This window comes from Oryx dammah, unplaced genomic scaffold (assembly GCF_014754425.2).
Source record: "Oryx dammah isolate SB20612 unplaced genomic scaffold, SCBI_Odam_1.1 HiC_scaffold_28, whole genome shotgun sequence".
NCBI classification, from domain to species: domain Eukaryota; kingdom Metazoa; phylum Chordata; class Mammalia; order Artiodactyla; family Bovidae; genus Oryx; species Oryx dammah.
In genome coordinates, this window is record NW_024070212.1 from 98,824,974 (window position 1) to 98,850,506 (window position 25,533).

Sequence of the window (25,533 nt, forward strand, 5' to 3'; positions counted from 1 at the left end):
GAGCTTGCTTACCGAAGAAGAGGCCTTCTTTTGGGCTCCTTGGATGTGCTGTGCTTACACACTCCATCTTCTCCGCCCCCCCCTTCCTTCTCCTCCTACTTTGTTGTGATGTACAGTCACCAACCACCTGCCCCTCCTTACGTGTCAGGTTCGAGAGATGCTGCGGATGAGAGACTCCAATGGAGCCAGGATGCTGACACTAATAACTGAACAGTTTATGGCCGACCCACGACTCACACTGTGGAGGCAACAAGGAACAAGCATGACAGATAAGTGCAGGCAGCTCTGGGATGAGCTAGGTAAGTCCCCATATCTCAGAGAAGGGCTATGTCTATCTATCCTGTGAGCTTGTCCCCAGCAATAGTGTTAGTGAATACTTGTCATTAGTCATTACATAGATCTTGCTAAGTGAACTTTAGCCCCAATGGTGGAAGATTTAGGCTCTACAGAGGCCACCCAGAGTCATTTGAACTCACTTGTGTTTCTTCCACAGCCTTATGTTTTGCTACTGACACCAGCGTTCTATTCCAGATATTACCATACAGAAGCCTTTAGTGAGAGAAAACCTTTTGCCTTGGCTTCTGTCTCATGGCATTAGCTTGGCTCTCCAAATACTTGCTATTCTCACTTTTCTCACATTCCCTGGGTCTGCTTTTCTTTATCATTTCCAGCAAACCTCTTAGCCATAAGGCCATTTCTAAGCCTTGAGCCCTGGACTTCTATTTTTCTTTCTCTAGTCTCCTTTGTTCAGTTCAGGTCAGTCGCTCAGTCATGTCCGACCCTCTGCAACCCCATGGACTGCAGTACACCAGTCCTCCCTGTCCATCACCAACTCCCAGAGCTTGCTCAAACTCATGTCCATCAAGTCAGTGATGACATCCAACCATCTCATCCTCTGTCGGCCCCTTCTCCTCCCTCCTTCAATCTTTCCCAGCATCTGGGTCTTTTCTAGTGAGTCAGTTCTTCACATCAAGTGGCCAAAGTATTGGAGTTTCAGCTGCAGTTTCAATTTCAGTCCTTCCAATGAATATTCAGGACTGATTTCCTTTAGGATAGACTGGTTGGATCTCCTTGCCATCCAAGGAACCATTAAGAGTCTTCTCCAATACCACACTTCAGAAGCATCAATTCTTTAGCACTCAGCTTTCTTTACAGTCCAACTCTCACGTCCATACATGACTACTGGAAAAGCCATAGCTTGACTAGACTAGATGGACCTTTGTTGGCAAAGTAATGTCTCTGCTTCTTAATATGTTGTCTAGGTTGATCATAGCCTTTCTTCCAAGGAGCAAGTGTCTTTTAATTTCATGGCTGCAGTCAACCATCTGCAGTGATTTTGGAACCAAAAAAATAAAGTCTCTCACTGTTTCCATTGTTTCCCCATCTATTTGCAATGAAGTGATGTGACCGGATGCCATGATCTTCGTTTTCTGAATGTTGAGCTTTAAGCCAACTTTTTCACTCTCCTCTTTCACTTTCATCAAGAGGCTTCCTCTTCACTTTCTGCCATAAGGGTGGTGTCATCTGCATATCTGAGGTTATTGATATTTCTTCGGCAATCTTGATTCCAGCTTATGCTTCATCCAGCCCAGCATTTCTCATGATGTACTCTGCATATAAGTTAAATAAGCAGGGTGACAATATACAGCCTTGACATACTCCTTTCCCAATTTGGAACTGGTCTGTTGTTCCATGTCTCACTATTGCTTCTTGACCTGCATATAGATTTTTCAAGAAGCAGGTCAGGTGGTCTGGTATTCCCATCTCTTTTAGCATTTTCCACAGTTTGTTGTGATCCACACAGTCAAAGGCTTTCGCATAGTCAGTAAAGCAGAAGTAGATTTTTTTCTGAAACTCTCTCGCTTTTTCTATGATCCAGCAGATGTTTGCAATTTTATCTCTGGTTCCTCTGCCTTTTCTAAATCCAGCTTGAACATCTGGAAGTTCATGGTTCATGTACTGTTGAAGCCTGGCTTGGATTATGAGCATTACTTTACTAGCGTGTGAGATGAGTGCAAATGTGTGTTAGTTTGAACATTCTTTGGCATTGCCTTCCTTTGGGATTGGAATGAAAACTGACCTTTTCCAGTCCTTTGAGAACTCTATTTTTTTTTTTAGTATCATGACCTCAGAGTTACCTCTGTGGTGATCTCTTCCTCATCCTCTTTCGATTATCTCATTTCCAGTCTCATGTTAGCTGCTGCCCTATGACCATTTCTACTGAAAAAATCTCCTAATCACCTCAAACTTGAGAAATCCAAAAATGAAATCAGGCCTTCTATGAAGAAAGATTCCCCTGAACCTGGTATTGGCACCTCCATTTCTTATTTGACAAAACTTATTGTCAAGCATGCATTTTTGTTTCATTCCCTATATCCAGTCACCAATATAATTTGATTCCTTGACCTTTAAAATGTAATTTTGTGTCCATTCACACTTTTATTTCTTGTCATAACTGGTCTGGTTGAGGACCTTGGGACTTTTAGATTAAATTAGACCTGTGGCCCCCTGAATGGTCTCTTTGTTCAAGATTCTTATCATTAAGACCATCTTCTTTAGTCATTATTTATCTTCATCATTCCCATTTCAATGACAATTTTGCAGTGGTGATACTCAGCTCCCCTCCCTGTTTGCAGAATCCTTCATACTCTGAACTTAGAATCCAGTCACAGCCCTACTTTGGCATTATACTAGAAAAGTTGTCTATGGCATATTCTGAAATTTCTAATATAGCTTCTCCATACTTTCTCCACCCCGGAAAGCAATGACAGACTTTCCTCTCATACAGAATAGCACCATAAAACCACTACAGCTTAGGATTTCAGTGAATTCCCCAAAGCATATATTAATACATTATAGTCTTAGAGCTAAAAGCTTTGAGGAATAAGGCTTAATGATTCAGACTTTACATGGTTACTTTGGGGCTGGTAAGTGTGGGGTTTTGGTTTGAGTGCTGGGGCTTCATATCACCTGAGGCACTATAGCTTTGGAGTTTTCATTAATAATGAACAGCTACATTATTGAACATTATGTGCCAGTCTCTGTGTTAAAGATTGTATGCATGTTTAATTCTCATAACAAACCTATGAAGTAATTGTGTGTTTATTGCAAAGAAACAGAGACACCTCTGGTTACTTCTGGATACAGAATGAAATAAAGAAGTATAGAAAACTGTCTCTCTGACACAATCACATTTTCCAAAGTACAGGAATGTTGAAATATTAATTTAAAGTTACTGGTCTAACCAGTCGTGACCAGGGTCATGTAACACACTGCATGGCAACTTGGAAACAGCTTCCCTCAGAAGGGATTGTAGGCATGGACCCTTCAAGGATAAGACATCAGCATCTCCATATGTTCAGGTGAGAAAAATGGAGGTCAGAAAGTTTTTTGTTCAGAGTCACACACTAGCAGGTGGTGGCTCTAACACTGGAGCCCCAACCTGTCCAACTCCAAATCAAGCATCCTAGTGCAACATCTCCCTCAATTTCATCTTGCATGTACTGTTTTCCCCAAAAGTGCATGTTTTTTAAGAATTTGAAATTAGCCTTCAGAGCATCAGGTTTATCTGAGGTCTGAATCTCTTAGCAATAATTTCTGTGACAATTGCAGGATTGTGTTGTGGATTTGGACTTGGCCTTTGGGCCTTAGGTGACAGGAAGTAAGTGGAGCATGACCCCAGTGCTTCTAAAGCTTTTGTTAGTTACTTAGATTCATTATGAAAAGCTCCTGGTTGTGACATTTTCATATCTAAGAAATTGCTGTAGCAACCTTCCAAGAAACTCTCAGCATTCTGCACAGACTGCTATCTATGATCTTCCCAGAATCACCTGGGATACTTGTTAAAATAGATTGCTGGGCCCTGACCTGAGTTTCTGATCTTGTCAGTTGGAGTAGGACCTGATACTTTGCATTTCCAACAAATCCCAGAGGATGCTGATGATGTTCTTCCAGAGACCACATTTTGTAAAACACTGCGTTATTGGGTTAGACACTAGAGCATGTGCATTCATGCCCCCCCTGCCCCGACTACTCTGAGGGTTCCTCACTGGTCAGAAGGCCTGCTCCTCTGGGGATGGTCTCAGCAGGGATAGTAGGAATGGGAGGAGTGGCCTCAGTACCTTCAGTTTCTGAACGGGAGATAACAGAAGCAGTCAGGCATGGTTTTCTCATCTCCCCACGTCTGTACATATATGCTTTTTTTAAAAAAATTTATTTATTTTAATTGGATAATAATTACTTTATAATACTGTGGTGGGTTTTGCCATACATCGACATGAATCAGCCACGGGTGCACATTTTTAAAAATTTTCTTTTAAAACCTATAAAGTATCTCTGCTCCCATAAAAGACCAGTCTTTACATATTAGCTCCTGTTCCTATGCCATTTCCTTTTCTCAAGAATTTTGCTCCTGCAATCACTCTTTTCTCTGGTATCATTAATTTCTCCCTCAATACTGGATCAATTCCATCAGAAAACAAATATGGTCTAATATTTTCAGTCTCATAAAGTGCGTTTGATTTTCCCCTCCTCTAATCACTACCCCATTTCTCTTTTTTCCTTCAGAACAACACTTCTTGAAAACCTCATCCCTCTTTCCATTTGCTTACCTCCATATGCTCTCTTGAGCCCACTGCAGTCTTCCATTGCTCATTGCTGTCACTCTACTGATAAGTAGCTTTGATTAAAACCACCAGTGTCTGCCATATTGCTCTTCTCTGTTGTTACTTTACTTGACCTCTTAGCAGTTTCCAATAAAATTGACCATACCCTATCCCTACATTAATTTTACAAAAACCAGCAAACAGTGTAACACAGACACCATAGGAGAAGTACTACTATGTGAAGAAAACAATTTTTTCCATGAGGTTTATACAGGCCTTTAGGATTCTTAAATTCTAAAAGTTGAGAAAGTAACTTTTATGATCTGAATATTTGTGCATCTTTCACAAATGACTGTTGCCACGCTGTTCAAAATCTTTTACCTTCTGTCTATTAAGGATTTCTTGCCACCTGGTGTTCAGAAAGGTGAACTTTTATTGATAGGAACTCACAGTCCCAATAGTATTAAAAGCTGACATCCTAGATTACAAAAATTTTCTACCAAAAGGAAAAAACATCCAATAGACTACAAATATTCAAAGAGACTACAATGACATCTCAGCATTTTTGCTTTCCCTTATGTCCTTCCCTCTGTTTTGGTACATACTCTCTTGCCATTTCTGTGCTTAAACAACTCCTATTTATCTTCTTTTAAAATGAAGTAATACATGTACACAGGTTAAAATTTCAAATGGTTCTACAAACTTTATAATAAAAAGCAGTATTCCTCTGCCATATTCCTTTACACTGTCAGTTTCTACTTCTTAGAAAGAGCAATTTTTAATTCTTTTAGCTGCTTTTTCTAATATTCCTCCACATTTCTAAATGACCATTCTTTCTTAATTTTTAAAATTATAGATGTTCTCTTTTTCTTCCTACAATGAAAGATGAGGATTTACCTCTATTAAGGTCACACCCTTAGGGTTCTTTCCCAAACAGCTTTTCTCATTCTTTTCAATGTGCATAGGCTGAGAATGTTCCACATCTTTAAGTTTTACTTCCTTTTTGATGAACAGTTCTGTCTTTAAATAATTTCTTTCTTCTTGCATTTTACTCTAAGCACTCAAGAGGAACCAGGCTGCTCCTTCAGCACTTTGCTTAGGTATTTCCTCAGCTAATCTTATTACTCAGAAGTTCTGCCTTCCACAAAACACTAGGACGTGAACACAGTGTCTCAATTATAAGACCACCACAGTCTTCTCACAGCCAAGCAAGGAAAGAGGACTGCATGGTGGGGTGGGGGTGTTCATTTGTTCCATATGTATATTTTTCTTAATCCCTCAGTTTTTAGTGAGGAAAATCTACCCTCAGCTTTGTGTAGTATTCCCAGTCCAGAACTTCTGTGAATCAGTCTTTCCAGTGAGTAAAGCTCTGGTTTTCTTCCAGGAGAGGGAATGAGCAGGTACTGAACTACCTTGAATATTTATGCCTGTTTTTATCTCTCCACTTTTGTTTTAATAAAGTATTAAGAGGGAGTGGTGATAAACATACATGTTTAGTTAGCTATTTTTAACTAGAATTAACTCATGTTTATTCTTCAAGGACAAACTCAAATGTAACCTTTCCTGACCCCATGTACAGAGTTAATTGTTCCATCATACCTATTCTCATAACACTTTATATATGGCTATAATAGTATTTACTGTCTTTATTATAATTATTATTATTTGTGTATGTGTGTGCTCAGTCACTCAGTAGTGTCTAACTCTTTGTGAGGCTATGGATTGTAGCCCACTAGGCTCCTCTGTCCATGATTTTCCATGTGAGAAGACTGGAGTGGGTTGTCATTTCCTTCTCCAAGGGATCTTCCCAACTCAGGGATCAAACCTGCCTCTCCTTTTTCTCCTGCATTGGGAGGTGGATTCTTTACCACTGAGCCACCTGGGTTACAATTATTATAAGTTAGGAGTCACTCAATTTGACTCCTAACTAATCCTCTTAAGAGCCATCATTATACAAAATACTACAGTATTATATAGTATAGTTTCTTTTTCATTGTAGATTTGAAAAACTTATTTGAACCTATAGAAATGAATTTTTATCTTCTAGTTAGTAACTGAAATTGAGGTTTAAATGGTCTTTTAAAACATTCTTATTTGACTTTAAGGGGTCTTGAAATAGTGTCTGAATATACCTCCATCCACAGATGTAGCTCCATCCCAAAGAATGTTTAACTTAAGACACTCTGCAGCCAGGTTTTATTGTTAACTTGAGATTGAGAATATTTCTGGCTCAGCCATGTAACCAACTTTGAAAAGAGGAAGCAGGTTTGCTTGAAAAGAAGGGTGATGTGATCAAAGTAACAGTACTTACTGGTTATGTGGAATATGTGATATGCTGCTATAGTGACAGAGAAGATCCAAGAATGTGATAGTTTTAAGGCATCAGAGCTGATCAACAGTATCAAAATCCAAGTCCAAATAAATTATTTTCCCTGGAAAAAGGAAATATAATTCCACTACATGCCAAGTAATATGCCAGGCTCTCTACATTATGATCTGTTTTACAGTTGAGGAATTTGAAGCTCAGAAAGCCCAAGATCAACTAACCAAAAATTGAATCCTTTTCTGAGCACCTTCCTTCTTACAGTAAATGTCTTTGCTCTGTGCTATTATTGTACCCTGAACATATCTTTATCTTAACGCTTATCATATTCATATTCAAATGACACTGTGTTTATTTTTCTGTCTTCCCCCACTGCAGAGCTCCTCAAGGGTAGTAACAGTGTCTTATTCTCCAATACAAACTCTTGAACAAGAAAGCTCTCAATAAATTGTTGGACTGCAGATTTGAGCTCAGAATTCAGTCCAAATCTATCTTGTTCATCAAACACAGGCACATACCCAGATATCAAGATAGCTACTCTGCTTTAAGAAACCTTTGGGAAGGAAAAATTAGCATTTCTGAAAACTTTAGCAGATTTGGTTTTTTATATTGAGAACTGATGTTTTGGAAACTTTTCCTACCAACTGAAAATAGAAGAAAAGGGTAAACTGAAAAATTAAGGCTGAGACATACATCAAAGGAGACATGTCAAGGATGTGGTTGCTTTCTTTTCCAGGGGCCTTATGGGTGTGCATCATTTTAAATCCACATTGCAAATTGGAAGAAAAATCCTGTTGGCTGCAGCAACTGCAGAAATGGAATGACCTGGATGTCTGTCCCCTGGAGGATGGGAACTATGGGCATGAGCTGCCCAACATCACCAATGCACTTCCCCAGAATGCCAGTCACAGTTCAGGTGAGCCAGATGTCATTCTAGGGTCTTGGTGCCTGGAACTCCAAAAGGTCAGAGGTTAAAGCCCTAGAACGAAGGTGGCTGGACAACTTTTGGACTGTCAGAATTGTCATCCTAAATAAGAAAAGCCTGTCCTTTGTTTATCTTGAAATGCCAAACCTTAAATAAGGGCAAGTTTTTTTATCTTTGACATTGGGGATGCTGTCCTTTTCTACTCTGGGTGTGTCCTTACATTGCACAGCATAAATTCCTAGAACCCTCTGCATGAATCCTCTTTACCCTTCAAGTTCTTCATGACTCATGGATCTTGGCATCCATTGGGGCTGGTTTTATCTCAGAAGACTTACCTCAAGGGAAAGATGGAATACCTGCAGGAAGAAAAAAAAACTTAAAAAAATGTCCTGACAGCTGCTTTTCTTACTTTTCTATGTTTCCCTCAAATTTTTATATAGCCAGTATCTGGGAGGAAGAGGCAGGGGCCATGCTTCCAAGATACTGCTTACTCTTGCCCCATTTTAAGACAAATCCAGTACAGTAATACTGTACCCTCTGCCTTTTGAGCCCACTGACCAGATATTACTGGGCATCAGCATTCACATCAGTTTTAGTTCATATAACTCAGGCCATGTGCTGCTAGCAATTGATTGCTCTTTAGCCCATGGGGATCTTTTACTGGTAGATTTTATCAAACATTGATTTTACATGTCTTCCCTTTTATTGTAAGTGATAAATCTACTGATATTTTTAACCTCAAGGAGGAAATCACTTAAATTATTGTTTTTGCTTGGTCTTCATCTACTGTTCCATAATTGATTATCAGTGTATTTAAGGCAACCAAGGTAATGAGAGATGAAAAGGCTACAACTTCGCCACATGAAGCTCCCCTTTCCTGGGTAGCTCATCTAACTTCCACAACATAGGAATTCATGCTTTTAGTATTGGCTTTGGATTGGCATAGAGAGAATCCAATGCTGCATATAAACACATGCCTCCAGTCTGGCAGTTTCTTTCTTGTATATTATTTTGGTTATTTGTTGTTACTGTTACTGTTCCTTTTTTTTTTTCCAGTGCTGGGTCTTCATTGCTGCACATAGGCATTATCTAGTTGCAGCGAGCAGAGGCTACTCTTTAGTTATGCTCTGCAGGCTTTCATTGTGGTGGCTTCTCATTCCAAAACACTTGTTACTGGTTCTTATTTGAGGGTATTGTTTCCTGTTAAGTTTTCTCAGGCCGTGACTGATTTATCACTCATGTATGTTTACCTTTGGGACTGATGGAGCAGTAGGCATCCTGCTTACTCTTCATTGCCATTTCTACATCATTATCCTATCCTCCTTCCTAAAATACCCCCCCGTTTTAAAGTTGATGTTGTTAAAACATGCTGTCTGCTACCCTCCTGGTTTTGGTCATTTTTATCTCTGGGTTAATACCCCTCGTTCCTTGAAGATTTTTGGCAGTTAGCTCACTAACACTACTCTCTGTCCCTACTTCTGTTGTAATTCTTAGCCACATAGATGACACTTCCAGTATTCAAGTCTTTGTGTATGTGTGTTAACTTTTGGCTGTGCCTTCTCTTCATTGCCGTGTGCGGGCTTTCTCTAGCTGCGATGAGTGGAGGCTGCTCTTTAGTTGCAGTGCACAGGCTTCACTCTGTGATGGCTTCTCTTGTTGTAGAGCGTGCACTCTTGGGTTCTTGGGCTTCAGTAGTTGTAGTGCACAGGCTTAGCTGCTCTCAGGCATGTGGGGTCTTCCCCAGCCAGGGATCAAACTCATGTCCCCTGCATTGGCATGTGGTTTCCTAACCACTGTACCACCAGGGAAGTACCAATAGTCTATCTTCTACATAACTTAGCCATGCAACCCCAAGGTCATACCCTGAACCTTCATTACCAATAACTGCTCCTTCTTTACAGTCATAATTTCAAGCAGCTCTAATTACCACCACCAGCCTTACTAGATTATTTTCTCTGTTATGCATATTCCAGTAATTCCTGGACCCACTAGGAATTTTGATCCTGTCACTTTTTCATTCTTGTGGTAGCCTCATTTTCCTCCTTATCCAGATTAGATTCCTTGGTACATCATCATAATCACTACCCTGCAAACATACTCAACTCCCTCTTTCCCTTAGTTATATTCACATAGCAAAACCTTAACCTTAGTAATTTGGTCTGACTCTCTAATTACTCAGTGCTCACACTCACACAGTGAACGTATTGGCGAGAAACCCGAGCATGATAACTGGTCTTATTCAAGTTCATGACCAGTAATCTCAAGTGGGCCCATTGTACTGTCCAAACATCAGCTACATTTCTCTAGTCCATGCTTCCTTTCACTCTTCTAAATTACTGTTTCACACTGCCTTTCCTTAAAATTTTCTATACTTTCTCCCCTTCCTCACCTTCAGCCTAGAGCCTTGCTTCCTGTTCACTGAGAATACAGAAGCAATCAGAAGAGAATGTCCAAAACTCTATCATCACATCTGCCTCTGTCTATGCCCATCTACTTTGTCTGCGTGTTCCCCTATTTTTCTTTGTGCTTCTGTCTAAGTCCAAGCCCTCCATTTGTTCTTAAGAACCTGTTCCTTCTCTTTTACCTAGGAATCATCCCAGGAATTATCTCCTCTCTCCTGCATCACAGATTTTTGTGGATTATTCCTAGGAGTATACCAGCACATTGTTTTATCGTTCACCTGAAACAAAACAAAACAAAAAAACATACTTGCTGACCCTACATGCCTCTCCTGTCCACCACCCTATTTCTCTGAGAGAGTAGAAATAAGTGGTAGAATTAAGAAAAATGCTCAAAAGAATGTTATATATTTATCTTCGCTGCTTCTTCTGCTCTTATTCTCCCTTGAATTCACTCTAGTCAGGCAGTCATCCCTCCAGTACTGAAACAGCTCTTGTACTAGTCACTAACACTGTTGCTGCTAAGTCACTTCAGTCGTGTCCGACTCTGTGCAACCCCAGAGACGGCAGCCCACCAGGCTCCCCTCTCCCTGGAATTCTCCAGGCAAGAACACTGGAGTGGGTTGCCATTTCCTTCTCCAGTGCATGAAAGTGAAAAGTGAAAGTGAAGTCGCTCAGTCGTGTCCGACTCCTAGCGACCCCATGGACTGTAGCCTACCAGGCTCCTCCATCCATGGGATTTTCCAGGCGAGAGTACTGGAGTGGGGTGCCATTGCCTTCTCTGGGTCACTAATGCTAACCATTCCTAAATCTAGTTTTCAAGTCAGAATTTACTTGATCTATCAACAGTATTTGTTACTGCTGGTTACTCTCTCTTTCAAACACCTTTTTCATCTTATTCCATGACACTGTTCTCTTGGTTCTCCTCTTCCTTGGTCCCTCCTTAGTCTCCTTTACTGTCTCCCCACCACTTCCCAACCTAAAATTCTAGAGTACCCAGGGCTCAGTCATCAAACCACTTCTCTTTCTGTATTTACTCCCCTGATAATTGCATTGTTTTAATAATCATCTATATACTAACAACATTCAAATTTATATCTCCTGCCCAAACTTTTCCTGTCAACTCCAGACTTACATGTTTAACTACCTTTTCGATATTGCCTCTTAGATATTAATAGACATATCAGTAGGATTTCTTACCTCTTAAGCTCCACCCAAACCTGTTCCTCTTGTGTAGACTTCCCTATCTCCGCATATGGCAAGCCTACCTTAAAAACCTTGGAGTCATTCTTGATTCTTCTCTTTCTCACCCAGATTCCCCAGATCTAATCCATGGGCAAATCCTATCACCTTTGCCTTCAGAACATAGCCAAAGTTCATTTACTCTCATCGTCTCTACTGCATATTACTCTGAACATATTACTATTATCTTTCACAAATTATTACAGTGACCTCCTAACTGCTTCTACCTTAAAGTCTGTTCTCTATGCTGCTGCCAGTTGTCAAATCAGATCATACACCTTCAACAACTCAAAGCCCTCGAGTGGCTTCTCGTCTTTCCTCGTGGCCTAGAAGGCTCTGCCCATTCTGGTTCCCTAGTATCTCTCTGACCTCATCTCCTGTGAGTTTCTGGCTTGCTCATTCCATTCTATGTACACTGGCCTCTGCCCTGCCCTCAAAAACTTCAAATATGTTCCCACCTTAGCTTAGCACTTGCTGTTCCTTTTGCCTAGAATGCGCTTCCTTAGTTACATCTAAGGCTTGCTCTTTGGTTCCTTCAGGTCTCTATTCAGATGTTACCTTATTAAACCCCATGTGGCTCATGGTAAAGAATCTGCCTGCAATGCAGGAGACTCAGGTTCGATCCCTGGGTCAGGAAGATACCCTGGAGAAGGAAATGGCAACCCACTCTAGTATTTTGTCGTTGTTCAGTCGCTCAGTCGTGTCCAACTCTTTGTGACCCCATGAACTGCAGCACGCCAGGCTTCCCTCTTCTTTACCATCTGGAGCTTGCTCCAACTCATGTCCATTGAGTTGGCATTGAGTCGATGCCATCTGACCATCTTGTCCTCTGTTGTCCCCTTCTCCTCCTGCCTTCACTCTTTCCCAGCATCAAGGTCTTTTCTAATGAGTCAGCTCCTACACACCACCCTAAAGAATTGAGCTTACTTTGTCTGCTGTTTCCCTTCAGCTCTTTTCCTGAAGAGAGATGTTTTGGTAGGACTCCATTGAGAAAACAATTCAATTAATCTTTTGTCAGCCTCAGGGTTTCTTACTGGAGAACAGGTTGTAAGCCTGCAGATACTAGCGTGATAAAGATACCAGAGGACTACCCTGGTGGCTCAGTGGTGAGGAATCCACCTGCCAATGCAGGGGACAGGTTTGATCCCTGATCCAGGAAGATCCCACACGCCGCAAAGCAACTAAGCCCGTGTGCCACAACTACTGAGCCTATTCTCTAGAGCCCAGGAGCCACACCTACTGAGCCCCTGTGCTGTGACTACTGAAATGCAAGTGCCTAGAGCCTGTGCTCCACAGGAAGAGAAGCCACCACAATGAGAAGCCTGCTTGCCACAACTAGAGAAAAGCCCACACAGCAATGAAGATGCAGCACAGCCAAAAGAAAATGCATAAAGAAATAAAATTATTTTAAAAATTAAAGATACCGGAATACACAGGACTGCAGCTCTTTTTCAGCTTTTATATCAATGTGACAGACGTACTTAGTCTGATATGGGTCATACTGTAAAAGAAACCGGTTATGGGTTTACCAAGGATATTACGTCACTGCTTATCTTTTCCTTTGGCTTCTGTAGAAGCAGTTGGAATCCTTATAATTGAGCAGCTGAGCATCACTATCCCTCCTCTCTCTCATGTAGCTCTGGGTCTTAGGAGAAATTGGTCTTCAGTCATAGATCTGTGTAGAAAGGTTCTTCCCATAGAGGACAGGGACACACTAAAAGCTACCCAATAAAAGAAGTAAGACAATGAATACCCAGACAAATGGCAGAGTTGCTGCTCTCACTAACTATACACTATTGTTCTGCCTATCCTTCCATCCTGAAGAAGACACAGGAGTTAGATCTTCAGATTACCCATCACTGAACTGCTGCATTTTTTTTCCCTTCCCCAGATTCTTTATCCAGACCAAGACGGACAGTGTTCACTAGAGCCATCGAGGGCCGTGAGTTGCATTGGCAGGACAGCCACTTACAGCGAATCATCAGCAGTGATGTATATACAGCTCCTGCCTGCCAGCGGGAAAGTGAGAGGCTACTCTTCAATTCCCAAGGCCAACCACTGTGGCTTGGTAAGTGTACTTATCCTACTCTAAGAATTTCAGAGCCCAGTCTCACCTCATGTCAGGCCTGAGTGAGCCATCTCCATAGGTACCAGCAACACAACTACCCTTTGGACAGTCTTCATCCAGATCTTTTGGGGCCTTGACTAGGGCCTCAGGGTATAGCCTGAGCCACTTGTATATGTTCTCAGCTGAAGTACAGTAATCTCAAAAAGAGGTATTTCTATTGTTTCCTGAGTTTGGGGAGGGGAAAGGAGCTAATAAATCTAAAGGAGTACTAACAAAACCATTAGACATCAGTTCATAGACTCTTAGCAGTTACTGAGCAACATTAGAATCTACTCTGAAATTACATGTTTTGCTAAAAAGGCATGAACTTTGAAACTTAAATCGCTCTGTACTAGTAGCTCAGACTGTCTGCATTTGTCACCAAGCTGTCTTCCTTTCCTCATTCCTTCCTTTATCATCATAGAATAAAGCTGTTCCATCATGAGTTTAAACTCTCCTCTGGCCTTCTGTGAGTCTATTCTTGACTTTGTTACAGAATGCATATTCTACACTACACACTTATAAAATAATATTCATTCTCTGAGTCTTAAAACAATAGCATACATTTTTATTATCATCTCCTAATTCCCTACCTCTGTCCCTCATCCCATATCTTTGTCTTTCACAAGAGCCTGCTGAATCTGGATGTGTGCCTGTCTCTCTCTTGAAAGTTTTTGGCCAAACTCACTGTAGGTCACTACCTGAAATTCCCACTGATTATTTTTCCTCTTCTCTAATCTAATACTTTTAAAACATAAATCTAACAAGTGTGTGAAAAATACACACCCCATTATAAACAAAGATCCAAATTAAAACAACACTGAATTACCATGTTTCAGTTGTCAAATAGGAATTTTTTAAAATAAAGAAAACTGGTTTTGGTGTAGGAGAGGCTACATTGGATATAGTAATCTCATATATTACTGGTAGGAATGTAAATACTTACTGCAGTTCAGCAACACTTATCAAAAGCCTTTAAAATAAATTCATAGCCCTTGATCCAGGAATTCTATATCTAGGAATTTATCCTGAGCTATAAACTAAGAATGTGCATAAAGTTATGAGGTTTATTAGAGCATGAACATATAACATATAGATGAGAAAAATTAAAAACAATAATGTCCAGCAATAGGGGACTGATTGAGCCAATGGATAGTACACATATTTAGTGGAATGATATGTAATCATTTTTAATATTATGGAAGTATATTTAATGGTATGAAAAAATATTTACAATGAATTATTAAGTAGAAAAACCTAATTATAAAACAATAATTATAATACCTCATTTTTATTAAAATTAATTAGGAAAGTCTAGAGATAACATATTTTTCATAAAAATATGAAATTAGAAATAACAGTTATCTCTGATTTTATTTTCTATTTTATCTGTATTTTCTATAATTATTCCTATAATTTTTATGTTTATTAATCCTGTTTTCTGAGAACCTATTATGTGCCATGTAGCAGGCTGGGCAAAGCAACTACAAAAATGTATAAGAAACAGTCACTGTCCTCAAAGAGCTCATAAATAATACATAAAAAGATCATTATAAAACAGTTAAAAAGAAATGACAAGACAGAAATATACACAGAAAGAAAATATTTGAGCTATATGCTTTGTAGGGCAAAGCTATATGCTTTGTGTATATGTATGTCCCTTCCCCATTTATAAGTGTTTGGTAGTCATCCATTATGCCTAAGGTAAATCCAAACTTCTTAGAATGGCATTCAAAGCTCTTAACATTCCAGACTCCACCTTTCCAGGCTATCTCTAGCCACATAACCTAACTCTACACAAAACTATTTACCATACTCTGAAGATGTTATCCAGAATACTTTTTATGCTTTTACTTACATGCCTTTATTTATATGTTCTCTTTGCCAGGGATCTACCTATTTAAAATATTACTTGCCCTACAAAGCATATAGCTCAAATATTTTCTTTCTGTGTATATTTCTGTCTTGTCATTTCTTTTTAACTGTTTTATAATGATCTTTTTATGTATTATTTATGAGCTCTTTGAGGACAGTGACCATTTCTTATACATTTTTGTAGTTGCTTTGCCCAGCCTGCTACCTGGCACATAATAGGTTCTCAGGAAACAGGACTAATAAGCAAGTGAGGCCTTCCCTCTATAAAAGGAGTGTATTGCTGCACTAGGTTCCTGAGGTTCGTGTTCAGAAAGAGGTGTAACAGTTTATTATCCTAGTTCTTTGCCCCCTTCTACACCAAACCACTATCCTGAGGCTGCAGTGTATCTCCTTGGAGGTAGTACCTGTGACTTATTCAACTTTATATCCCTAAAAGATAAAATACAATTTCTGGTACACAATAGATGTCAGATCAAATTTGAGGACCTGAACTGAATACGGTCTCCCTTTGTCAAACACAAATTTTCCTGATTTGAAAATTTAACTCAATCAAAATATCTTCTTCTCATCTGATAGAGCATGTGCCTACAGCCTGTGCTCGGGTTGATGCCCTGCGTTCCCATGGTTACCCAAAAGAGGCCCTCAGACTCACAGTGGCCATTATCAATACTCTCAGGTTGCAGCAGCAGCGGCAGCTGGAAATCTACAAGCATCAGAAGAAAGGTATAGTGATCAGGAGCCATCTCAACTGCTTAGGCCGATGGGGTTCTCAGGGACTACAAGGCCCAGAACTTAATTTTCATTCAGTTTTCTGGTGTGGCAGGGGTTAGGGGATTCCAGGTCATTCTCCTTTCTGTGTGGAATCCCTCTCTTTACCTCTATAAATCTCAGTTTTCTTATCTGTAAAATGGGAATAATAATGCTGGCCTGCCTCTCGCATAGGACAGTTGGATCCACTGAGATCTGGTATGAGAAGACCCTTTTTAAACTGTAAAGCTGTGTCTACATACGTGTGCTATTGGCAGGCAGCCCAAATGCATCCCACATGGCCTCATAGTGGCTGATGAGCTGGTGACCAGTCTCCTCAACCCAAGGCAAGCTTCACTTTGAGTCTCAGGGCCACCGCCTGAAGGAGACTGATGAGGAGACTGATGAAGAGACCAAGCAGGGACAGAGGGCAATGTGTCTATATCCCTCTCAAAACCTTTGACCTGCTTATTTCCAGAACTGTTGCAGAGGGGAACCACAACCATCACAAACCTAGAAGGCTGGGTGGGCCACCCTCTGGATCCAATTGGCTGCCTGTTTCTCACCCTGACTGAGGCCTGCCGCCTGAATGATGATGGCTATCTGGAAGTGTCAGGTACAGGGGTCAGCCTGAGGGAAGCCCAGACTGCCCTTCAGAGCCCTCTTCTTTTCCATGACAGAGTCTGTTTTACCCCTCTTGTTCTCTTATCTAAACTGGACCTCCCCTGAGTGGTTTCCTTGGGATTGCTCCTTTCTTATCTCCCTTCCCCACTCTGTGGACTGGCTCTGTCCTGTTCACCCATTTTACCTTGCCAACTTCAGCTTTCCTTTGCTCCTGTCACTTTCCTACCTTGTGAATGTCTGAAGAGTAATCCAAAGGGAACAAAAAGGACCAGAGGGATTTGAGAAGTCAGAGGCCAGGTCCTCAAAACAGTCTGAAAATGTAAAAGAACTTGCATCAGCAGTGTGTGTATCCCTTGCAATTACATAATACTCTCATGTTTCCCTTGAACAGTCTCCCTGGTGGTAGTTTTGTACCAATTTTACAAAAGAGAAATAAAAGGGAGGTAATTTAGTAGAGTCTCAAATTAACAGGGACTTGAGACAAAATTGATTCTTTTTTCCTTTATGCTATCACTGTATTGTAAACATGCATATATTACAGTATTTAGCACACTGCCATAAAATTTGTTTACAAGTGTCTCTACTAGCCTTTCAAGTTCCTGAAAACAGCAGTTAGGGCAATAACTCTCTTTTAATAGTCTCCCTTAAACATTTACGAAATGGATAATGGGAGGAAGGAAAGAAATTAAGACTCTGGCTTTTAGATCTGTGCTCTCCTCCTGAAACTTAGAACCCAAAGGTAGAGCATAAAAAGTAACAATAACATTAAAGTTGCAAATATCACAAAAGTAATAGTTTAACTGGATGATTCAGATATCTCTGGGTAGAGATACAAGAGGTGGCTTCAATGCAAGACAGGGCTACTGTATCTTTCCTCTTTTCCCCTGAAAAAGGAATCATCATCCTTGGTCTCTTCCATCTGCACAATGATACTTACATCTTAAGAACCTGGGGTTGTACTTGGGATTTATTCACCACAGACATTTAGCTCCTTACACATACCAGACAGTGGAGATACCTAAGGCAAAATGATAAAGTCCCTTTCCTAGAAGGTTTTTACATTCTAATGAAGAGACAGACACAAAAATAGATCATTGTAGTATTACATAACATTCTAACAGAAGACTAGTATGACTGTATTTTTTTCCAGCTGGCCTAGCCAGTTCATATTTTAGGAAGGAGTTAATCTTTAGAACCCTGTATAACATTTTTTAGTATGTTTTTATTTTTTATTTTCAGTATATTACTGTTCTGGTTTTTCATTTAGCTTCTTTGTGTTATTGACCAAGCTGTATCCCAAAGTGTGCGTTGGTGGGAGAGGCACAAAAATCCATGGGACCTGACCTAACAAATCTGGTGCCCTATTGTCCTCAGATATGAATGAAAGCAGACCCCCTGTATACCAGCATGTGCCTGTGGCTGCAGGCTGCCCAGACAGCAGTGAGTCCTACCTGTCATTGGCCATGGAAGTTGCTCTGATGGGGATGGGTCAACAGAGGGTGATGCCTGAAGGCCTCTATGCACAGGACAAGGTGTGCCGTAATGAGGAGCAACTGCTGAGTCGACTCCAGGAGCTGCAGCTGGACGATGAGCTAGTGCAAACACTGCAGAAACAGTGCATCTTACTACTAGAAGGTAAGTAGAGAAGGGACTGTTGGCACAGAGTCTTAGGCATTTGACTCCAGATTCCCCTGTCTAATAGAGCACAGGTACAGCAACATTTCTGACTTTAAAGTGTAATGAAGGTTCCCATGGCTAGCAAGCACTTGTGGGACCCTGGAGCTCAAGGTCAGGCAGGCAAATAAAAGCGCACAGATAAACAACTGGCTGGTTTATCTCCTTCCTGCAGGAGGCCCCTTCAGCGGCCTGGGAGAAGTCATCCACCGAGAGAGTGTTCCCATGCACACCTTTGCCAAGTACTTGTTCTCAGCTCTGCTGCCGCATGATCCAGACCTGTCCTATAAGTTAGCCTTACGCGCCATGAGGTGGGTACCCTTTTCCCAGCCCAAATGCCTCCACCAAAGCAGAAGCCTCTTTGTTTGTCTCACTTTCTTTTCTTTCCCTCTTTCTGTGTTCTATTGGACCTGCCATTGGCCTGCCCTAAAATGGTTCAGATATTTTCATATGATCTAGGACTCCTAGCTTGTTCCCTGGCTGCATTCTCAGTGAGTTGAAGAAGCCTCTGAGATTTTAACAGATACAGAATATCCAAGGCCTGAGCCTCTTTGTTCAAGGGCCAGTTTGGCAGCTTCACAAAGGGTTTGAGCCCTTCCATATCTGAGAAATGGTTCCCAGGCATAGGTCACCAGATACATCTAGGGAAGTAGAAGTAAGTCTTTCTGTATCAAGACTTGAGAACAATCAGCTATGGGCATCCTGTCTCCAAACAAGCATAGAATCCTTGGTTCAGGCAGGTAGTCCTCTTGGATGCAGCAGACAGTACAGAAGAATTTAAGTTAGACTATAAGGCTGAGAGAGCGCCTCAGCTTGACCAGAAAGAACTGCTGAGGATTACTTGGCATATATTTCTTATACTTTAACAAATAGTGTTATGACTTTTGAACTGTTTTCAGTAAGAACTGTTCAGCTTGAGTTCTTCCAAGTGCCCAGGCACTCACCTCATATAAAGTACAGTACTCATAGGTTTTAAAACCTTTGAGGGTCCTCATTAACCCTTTCCTTCCCATTTCCTTCCCAGCAAAGAACAAGCTTCTCTAAGGTGGCTCAGAATGGCAAGGGTCTGGGTAGTAGCTGATGACTCTCCCTGGGTCTTCTAGGTTACCTGTTCTAGAAAACTCAACTTCTTCAGGCGACACTTCCCACCCTCACCATATGGTATCTGTGGTGCCCAGCCGTTACCCTCGCTGGTTCACGCTTGGACACTTGGAATCACAGCAGTGTGAACTGGCCTCCACCATGCTGACTGCTGCCAAAGGTGAGCATAGATAGATGTAAGGTTCCAGCACCCCCAGTATGCCTGCTTGGTCATGACCTACCAAAGGCTTAGCCTGAGTCTCCTGAAGAAGAGAAGCTATTTGACTTTTCTTAAGCACTTAGAGTGGTAGGGATCCTCACTTTGATTACTGCCTATTACAATAAACACCTGAGTCCAAGTCAGAGTTTTGCCATAGTTACTAATTGTAGGACTCTTGAGAATAGAGAATAGATCATCTTTAAGGTAACTTCTGGAGAAGACAATGGCACCCCACTCCAGTACTCTTGCCTGGAAAATCCCATGGATGGAGGAGCCTGGTAGGCTGCAGTCCATGGGGTCGCTAAGAGTTGGACATGACTGAGCGACTTCACTTTCACTTTTCACTTTCATGCATTGGAGAAGGAAAAGGCAACCCACTCCACAGTTCTTGCCTGGAGAATCCCAGGGACAGGGGAGCCTGACGGGCTGCTGTCTATGGGGTCGCACAGAGTCGGACACGACTGAAGCGACTTAGCAAGGTAACTGCTAAATCTAACCTTCCATATGATAAAGTCACTTTACATTTCTAAGCCTCTGGTTTAAAAATCTATAAAATGGGGATCATTGTCAATGACCTGTCAGCTTCCCAGGACCATTGGAAGATCCAGTGAAGTGATGGAGCTCCAAATCTCAGATATGAGAGTTTATGATTTTTCTAGGGCCCCTGGTCAAAAAATAAGATAGTCCAGAGTGACTCAGGTTTTTAAGCTCACATCCTCCATGTTAGCTATGTAGATCTCATCACAAAGAGAAGTGAAAATAAGCCCCAGAGAAGTTATAATAAAATACTGGCTGCCATGGACTGTGAGTATTTTTCCGATACCAGGAAATTACATGGGTTTTTTAAAGCACTTTTTTTTAATTTAAAATAACGTTATGTTGTGTCTTCTTATAGTAGAAAGAATGTATGCTCATTGTAGAAAAGGTAAAAGATACAGATAAATCAATATAAAAATGATTTTAAAAAAACAGTAAAAAAAAATTGAACAAATATGATCAGGCAGTTTACAGAAAAGAAGGTACAAATGAGTTTTAAACAATTAAAAATGCCTGGCTTCACTTGAGAAATACAAATTTAAATTACTCTGAGATAACATTTTTCATAAATCTTATTGGAAAAAATAATAAATTTGACAATAGACATCCATATGGGAAGTGGGGGCAGCAGTGGCCTGTCGTGGAGTATCAGATTCCAAGCAGGATAAGGATGACACAGATCCAAGATGCTTACTGAAACTCAAGCATAAGAAATACGAAGAAAATTATACCAAGGCACATCAATAATCAAATTGCTTAAAACCTGTGATTAAAGAGAAAAATCTTACTTAAAAGCAACTGCAGGGAAAAAAATACACACTATATACTAAGGACAAATGATAAGTATGAGAGTAGGTTTCTCATTAGAAGCAGTATAAGCCAGAAGACAGTGGAGAAAAATCTTTAAATTACTCTTAAAATTTTTTTTTGACCTAGAATTCTATACCAGTGAAAATATCTTTCCAAAAGAAAAGGTAAAAGGAATTTCCTGGCAGTCCAGTGGTTAGGACTCCACATTTCCACTGCAGGTAGCATGGGTTCAGTACCTGGTTGAAGAACTAAGATCCCACGTGCTATGTGGCATGGCTGATAAAATAAAATGATGTTTAAAAAAAAGCTGAAATAAGATGAGGAGAGAAGTGGGAGGAGAGTTCAGGATGGGGGACACATGTGCACCCATGGCTGATTCATGTCAGTGTATGGCAAAAAACACTACAATATTTTAAAGTAATTAGCCTCCAATTAAAATAAATAAATAAACAAAATTTTTTAAAGCTGAAATAAAAATCTTTTCCAGACAACCACAGTTGAATTAGAAATCAATAATAAAAATCCACTAAAGTTTTAGAAATTAAACTGTACACTTCCATGTAACTCACTGAACAAAGGGAGAAAAACACACAAAAAAATTAATAGAAAATATTTTAAACTGAATGAAAAAGTACAACATTTAAAAATTTGTGGATTAGGGCTAAAGCTTTACTTAGAAGGAAATTTTTAGCACTTAATACCTATGTGTGAAAAGAAAAGTTTCAAATCGACGATCCCAGATTCTAACATAAGAACCCAGAGAAGAAGAGCAAACGAAACCTAAAATAAGTAAAAGAAAGAAAATAATACAAATCAGAGCAGAAATCAAATAAAATATAGAAAAAAAGAAAATCAATGAAACAAAAAGCTGTTTCTTTGAAAAGATATATAAAATTGAAATCTTTGTCCAGACTGATCAAGAAAAAAGGAGAAGACAAAGTAGCAATTTTAAGAATGGGAAAAGTGACATCACAACAAATTCTAAAGACAACTTTATGCTAATAAATTCAACAATATAAATGAATAGACTGATTTCTTGATGGATACAAACTACCAAAGCTGACTCAAGAATAAATAAGAATTAGGTAGACATATACCCAAAAGAATTGAAAACATGGACTTAAACAGATATTTGTACACCAATATTAATAGTGGCATTATTCACAATTGCCAAAAGTTGTAAATAAGTATCTGTCAGCAGATGAATGGATAAAAAAACTGTAGTAAATATATACAATGGAATATTATTTAGCCATAAAAAGGAATGAAATTCTAATACATGTTACAACATGGATGAGCCTTGAAAACATTAAGTGAAATAAACCAGACACAAAAAGACAAAACATTGCATGATTCCACTTATATGAGATACCTAGAGTAGCCACAGTGAAAAAATAGCAGTAGATACTAATAATGGTTGAACATTTGATGAGGGACAGGATATTTACAGTAAGTCCCCTACATATGAACGTGTTCCATTCCAAGAACACAGTCATAAGTCGAATTTGTTCATAAGTCCAACAAAGTTAGCCTAGGTACCCAACTAACACAACTAGTTCTACAGTACTGTACTGTAATAGATTTATACTTTTCATACAATAGTACCTAAGAAAAAAAATTAAACATTTTTAATCTTACAATACCTTAAAAAGTACAGTAGTACATACAGTTCAGCTGGCATACAGGGGCTGGCATCAAGTGAACCAGCAAGAAGAGTACTAACTGGAGGTAGGAGAGGAGATAGGAGATGGTAGAGCTGAAGAATGATCAGCAATAGGAGACAGAGGACAAGGAGAAATTTCACTCATACTTATTGTTTACGGAATGCACATTCATATGTTTGAAAGTTCAAACTTGAAGGTTCATGTGTGGGGGACTTACTGTACATAGTACTGTACTATGTACTTACTGTACATAGTATCTCTCTACAAAGTATTACTATTTATCAATCATAAAAGGAAGAAGTATAATTACCATAGAGTAGGTAACCCTGGCAGATATCATTTTAATAATGTGGCCACAATATTGCATCATAAATTTATAGAGCTAGCATGTAGACAAGAGGAAAAACTCATAGAGCAGAAAGTAGATTAGAGAGGGTAGGGAAAGGAGAAGTTACTATATAATGAGTATAGAGTTTCAGATGATTAAAGAGTTCTGGAATTGGATAGTGGTGATGTTTGCACAACAATGTGAATGTATTTAATGTCACTGAATTGTACCCTTAAATGCTCAAAATGGTAAATTTATGTATATTTTACCACAGTAAAAAGAATAAATAGAAGTGAAGTTCAGAGAAATTGAATTAGTAGTTAAAAATCTTTCATTGGTAAATTCTACCAAACATTTAAGGAAAACATAACAATTCTATATAAACTCTTGCATAAAATTGAAGAGGAGGAAATACTGCCCAACTCAGTCTGTGAAATCATCATTATCCAGATACCAATACCAGGCTATTTTGCCAAAAGCTTTAGCTTTGTTTCAGGTTCAAAGAATTCATTAACAAAAGAAACCCCTCGTTACACACAAATAAAGAATTTCAGTATTTAACAGAGGATTACTTAATTTCAATATACAATCATTAACAGAAAAGAGAAGTAGAAACAATAGAGAAGAGTAACACCACATACATCACCAAATTGAGCTGACCAAAATCCAATCCTGAACAGCATGCTGGGTAGTGCCAGGTAACAGCAGTCTGGAGTCCCAGTTTGGAAAAGGTCCTGGGCAGTGTGTCCCTTCCACAGGTGAGACTTCAAATTGCAGTTTGGGGGGTTCCTACTTACAGTCACAGGCTGCAAACTGATATCAGTTTGTGTGCAAAAAATGCAACTCTGGTTTTACTTTAAACTTTTTACAATGCTGTTGTTTTATCTTGTGAGTCTTGGGATTTGGTCTTCCCTGGTGGCTCAAATGATAAATCATCTGCCTGTAAGGCAGGAGACCTGGGTTTGATCTCTGGGTTGGGAAATCCCCTGGGGAAGGAAATGGCAGCCCGCTCCAGTATTCTTGCCTGAAGAATTCCATGGACAGAAACCTGGCGAGCTATAGTCCATGGAGTCACAAAGAGCCGGACATGACTAAGTGACTAACACTTTCACTTTTACTTGGGCACAGTTGGCCAGACTTCCAGGCTCTCAAGAATTTCAGGACCAAATGCCTTTCTTATCTACAGTGCTGCCTGACTTGCTGTGCTGGCAGGCAGGCACAGAATCTGGGCAGTGTCCAGATTGGTCAGAAGAAAGGTCAGGGGCCTGCTCTGCTGCTTCTGAAGCCTGATCAAGACTTCCTCTGTTTTAATTTCCTTGACACAGACAAAAACTATAAAGAAGAAAACTCAGGGAATTCCCTGGTAGTCCAGTGGTTAGGACGTTGTGCTTCCACTGCAGGGGATATAGGTTCAATCCCTGGTCAGGTAACTAAGATCCCACATGCCACACTGCACAGCCAAAAGCAAAAACTCAGAATAAAACTCTCATGAGCACATAGGTGCAAAAACTCTTATTAAAAATTGTAAGAGGTTGAATCCAAATAATATATTTTTTAAATGATAATACATCATAATAAGTAGGGTTTACCTCCAACAATGCAAAGTTGGTTTAAAACATTCAAAAATCAATCACTGTATTTCACCATAATAATAGAGTAAAAAAGAATACCCAAATGATCATCTCAGTAATAGGGAAAAAGCACCTAATAAAATCCAACATTTATTACTACTAAAAACATTAAAATTCTCAACAAACTAGGAAAAGAAGGGAACTTTCCCACATGATAAAGGGCATCTCTCTTACAACTGCTTTTATACTTAATGGTAAAAGATTGAATGTTTTCTTCCTAACATCAAGAACAAGGCAGGGACTTTCCTGGCTATACAGTGCTTAAGACTCTGAGCTTCCACTGCAAAAGATTCAATCCCTGGTTGGGGAACTAAGATCCCACATGCCACCTGGTGGGGCAAAAAAAATTAAATGTTAAAAATTTTTTTAAAGAAGAACAAGGCAAAGCTGTTTACTTTTACCTTTTCTGTTTCAGTATCAAACTGTTGACTTTAGCCAGTACAATAAGACACTTAACAGCACTAAACGATACTCAGAAAGGAAGAAGCAAAACTCTGATGACATGATTGCCTATGTAGAAAATCCTATGGAACCTACAAAAAACTTTTAGAACTAATAATAAGTTTAATAATGTTTCAGGATATAAGATTAATATACAGAAATCAATAGTATTTCATTATACCAGCAATGAACAGTCAGAAGTTGAAATTTTTAAAGTTATCATTATAGTAACATCTTGAAGTTCAAAAGGGAGGGGATATATGTATACCTATGGCTGATTCATGTTGATGTTTGGCAGAAAC

General features: G+C 39.7%; 1 protein-coding gene and 1 long non-coding RNA gene across 2 annotated transcripts in view; one reads left to right on the plus strand and one right to left on the minus strand.

Moving 5' to 3' along the window:
* ZSWIM5 (zinc finger SWIM-type containing 5) overlaps positions 1-25,533 on the plus strand; it is a 54,169-nt gene that overhangs the window by 7,400 nt on the left and 21,236 nt on the right. Inside the window, exons 3-10 of the mRNA XM_040231276.1 lie at positions 149-299; positions 7,664-7,843; positions 13,385-13,561; positions 16,052-16,198; positions 16,701-16,838; positions 18,221-18,481; positions 18,696-18,831; positions 19,624-19,781. Coding sequence (XP_040087210.1) covers positions 149-299; positions 7,664-7,843; positions 13,385-13,561; positions 16,052-16,198; positions 16,701-16,838; positions 18,221-18,481; positions 18,696-18,831; positions 19,624-19,781 — 1,348 coding nt within the window. The remainder of the gene's footprint in view (positions 1-148; positions 300-7,663; positions 7,844-13,384; positions 13,562-16,051; positions 16,199-16,700; positions 16,839-18,220; positions 18,482-18,695; positions 18,832-19,623; positions 19,782-25,533) is intronic.
* LOC120856258 lies at positions 4,863-14,753 on the minus strand. Its single transcript, XR_005719413.1, has 2 exons — positions 13,035-14,753; positions 4,863-8,208 (listed from the first exon to the last, which is right to left on the minus strand). It is a non-coding gene; the product is annotated as an uncharacterized LOC120856258 (long non-coding RNA).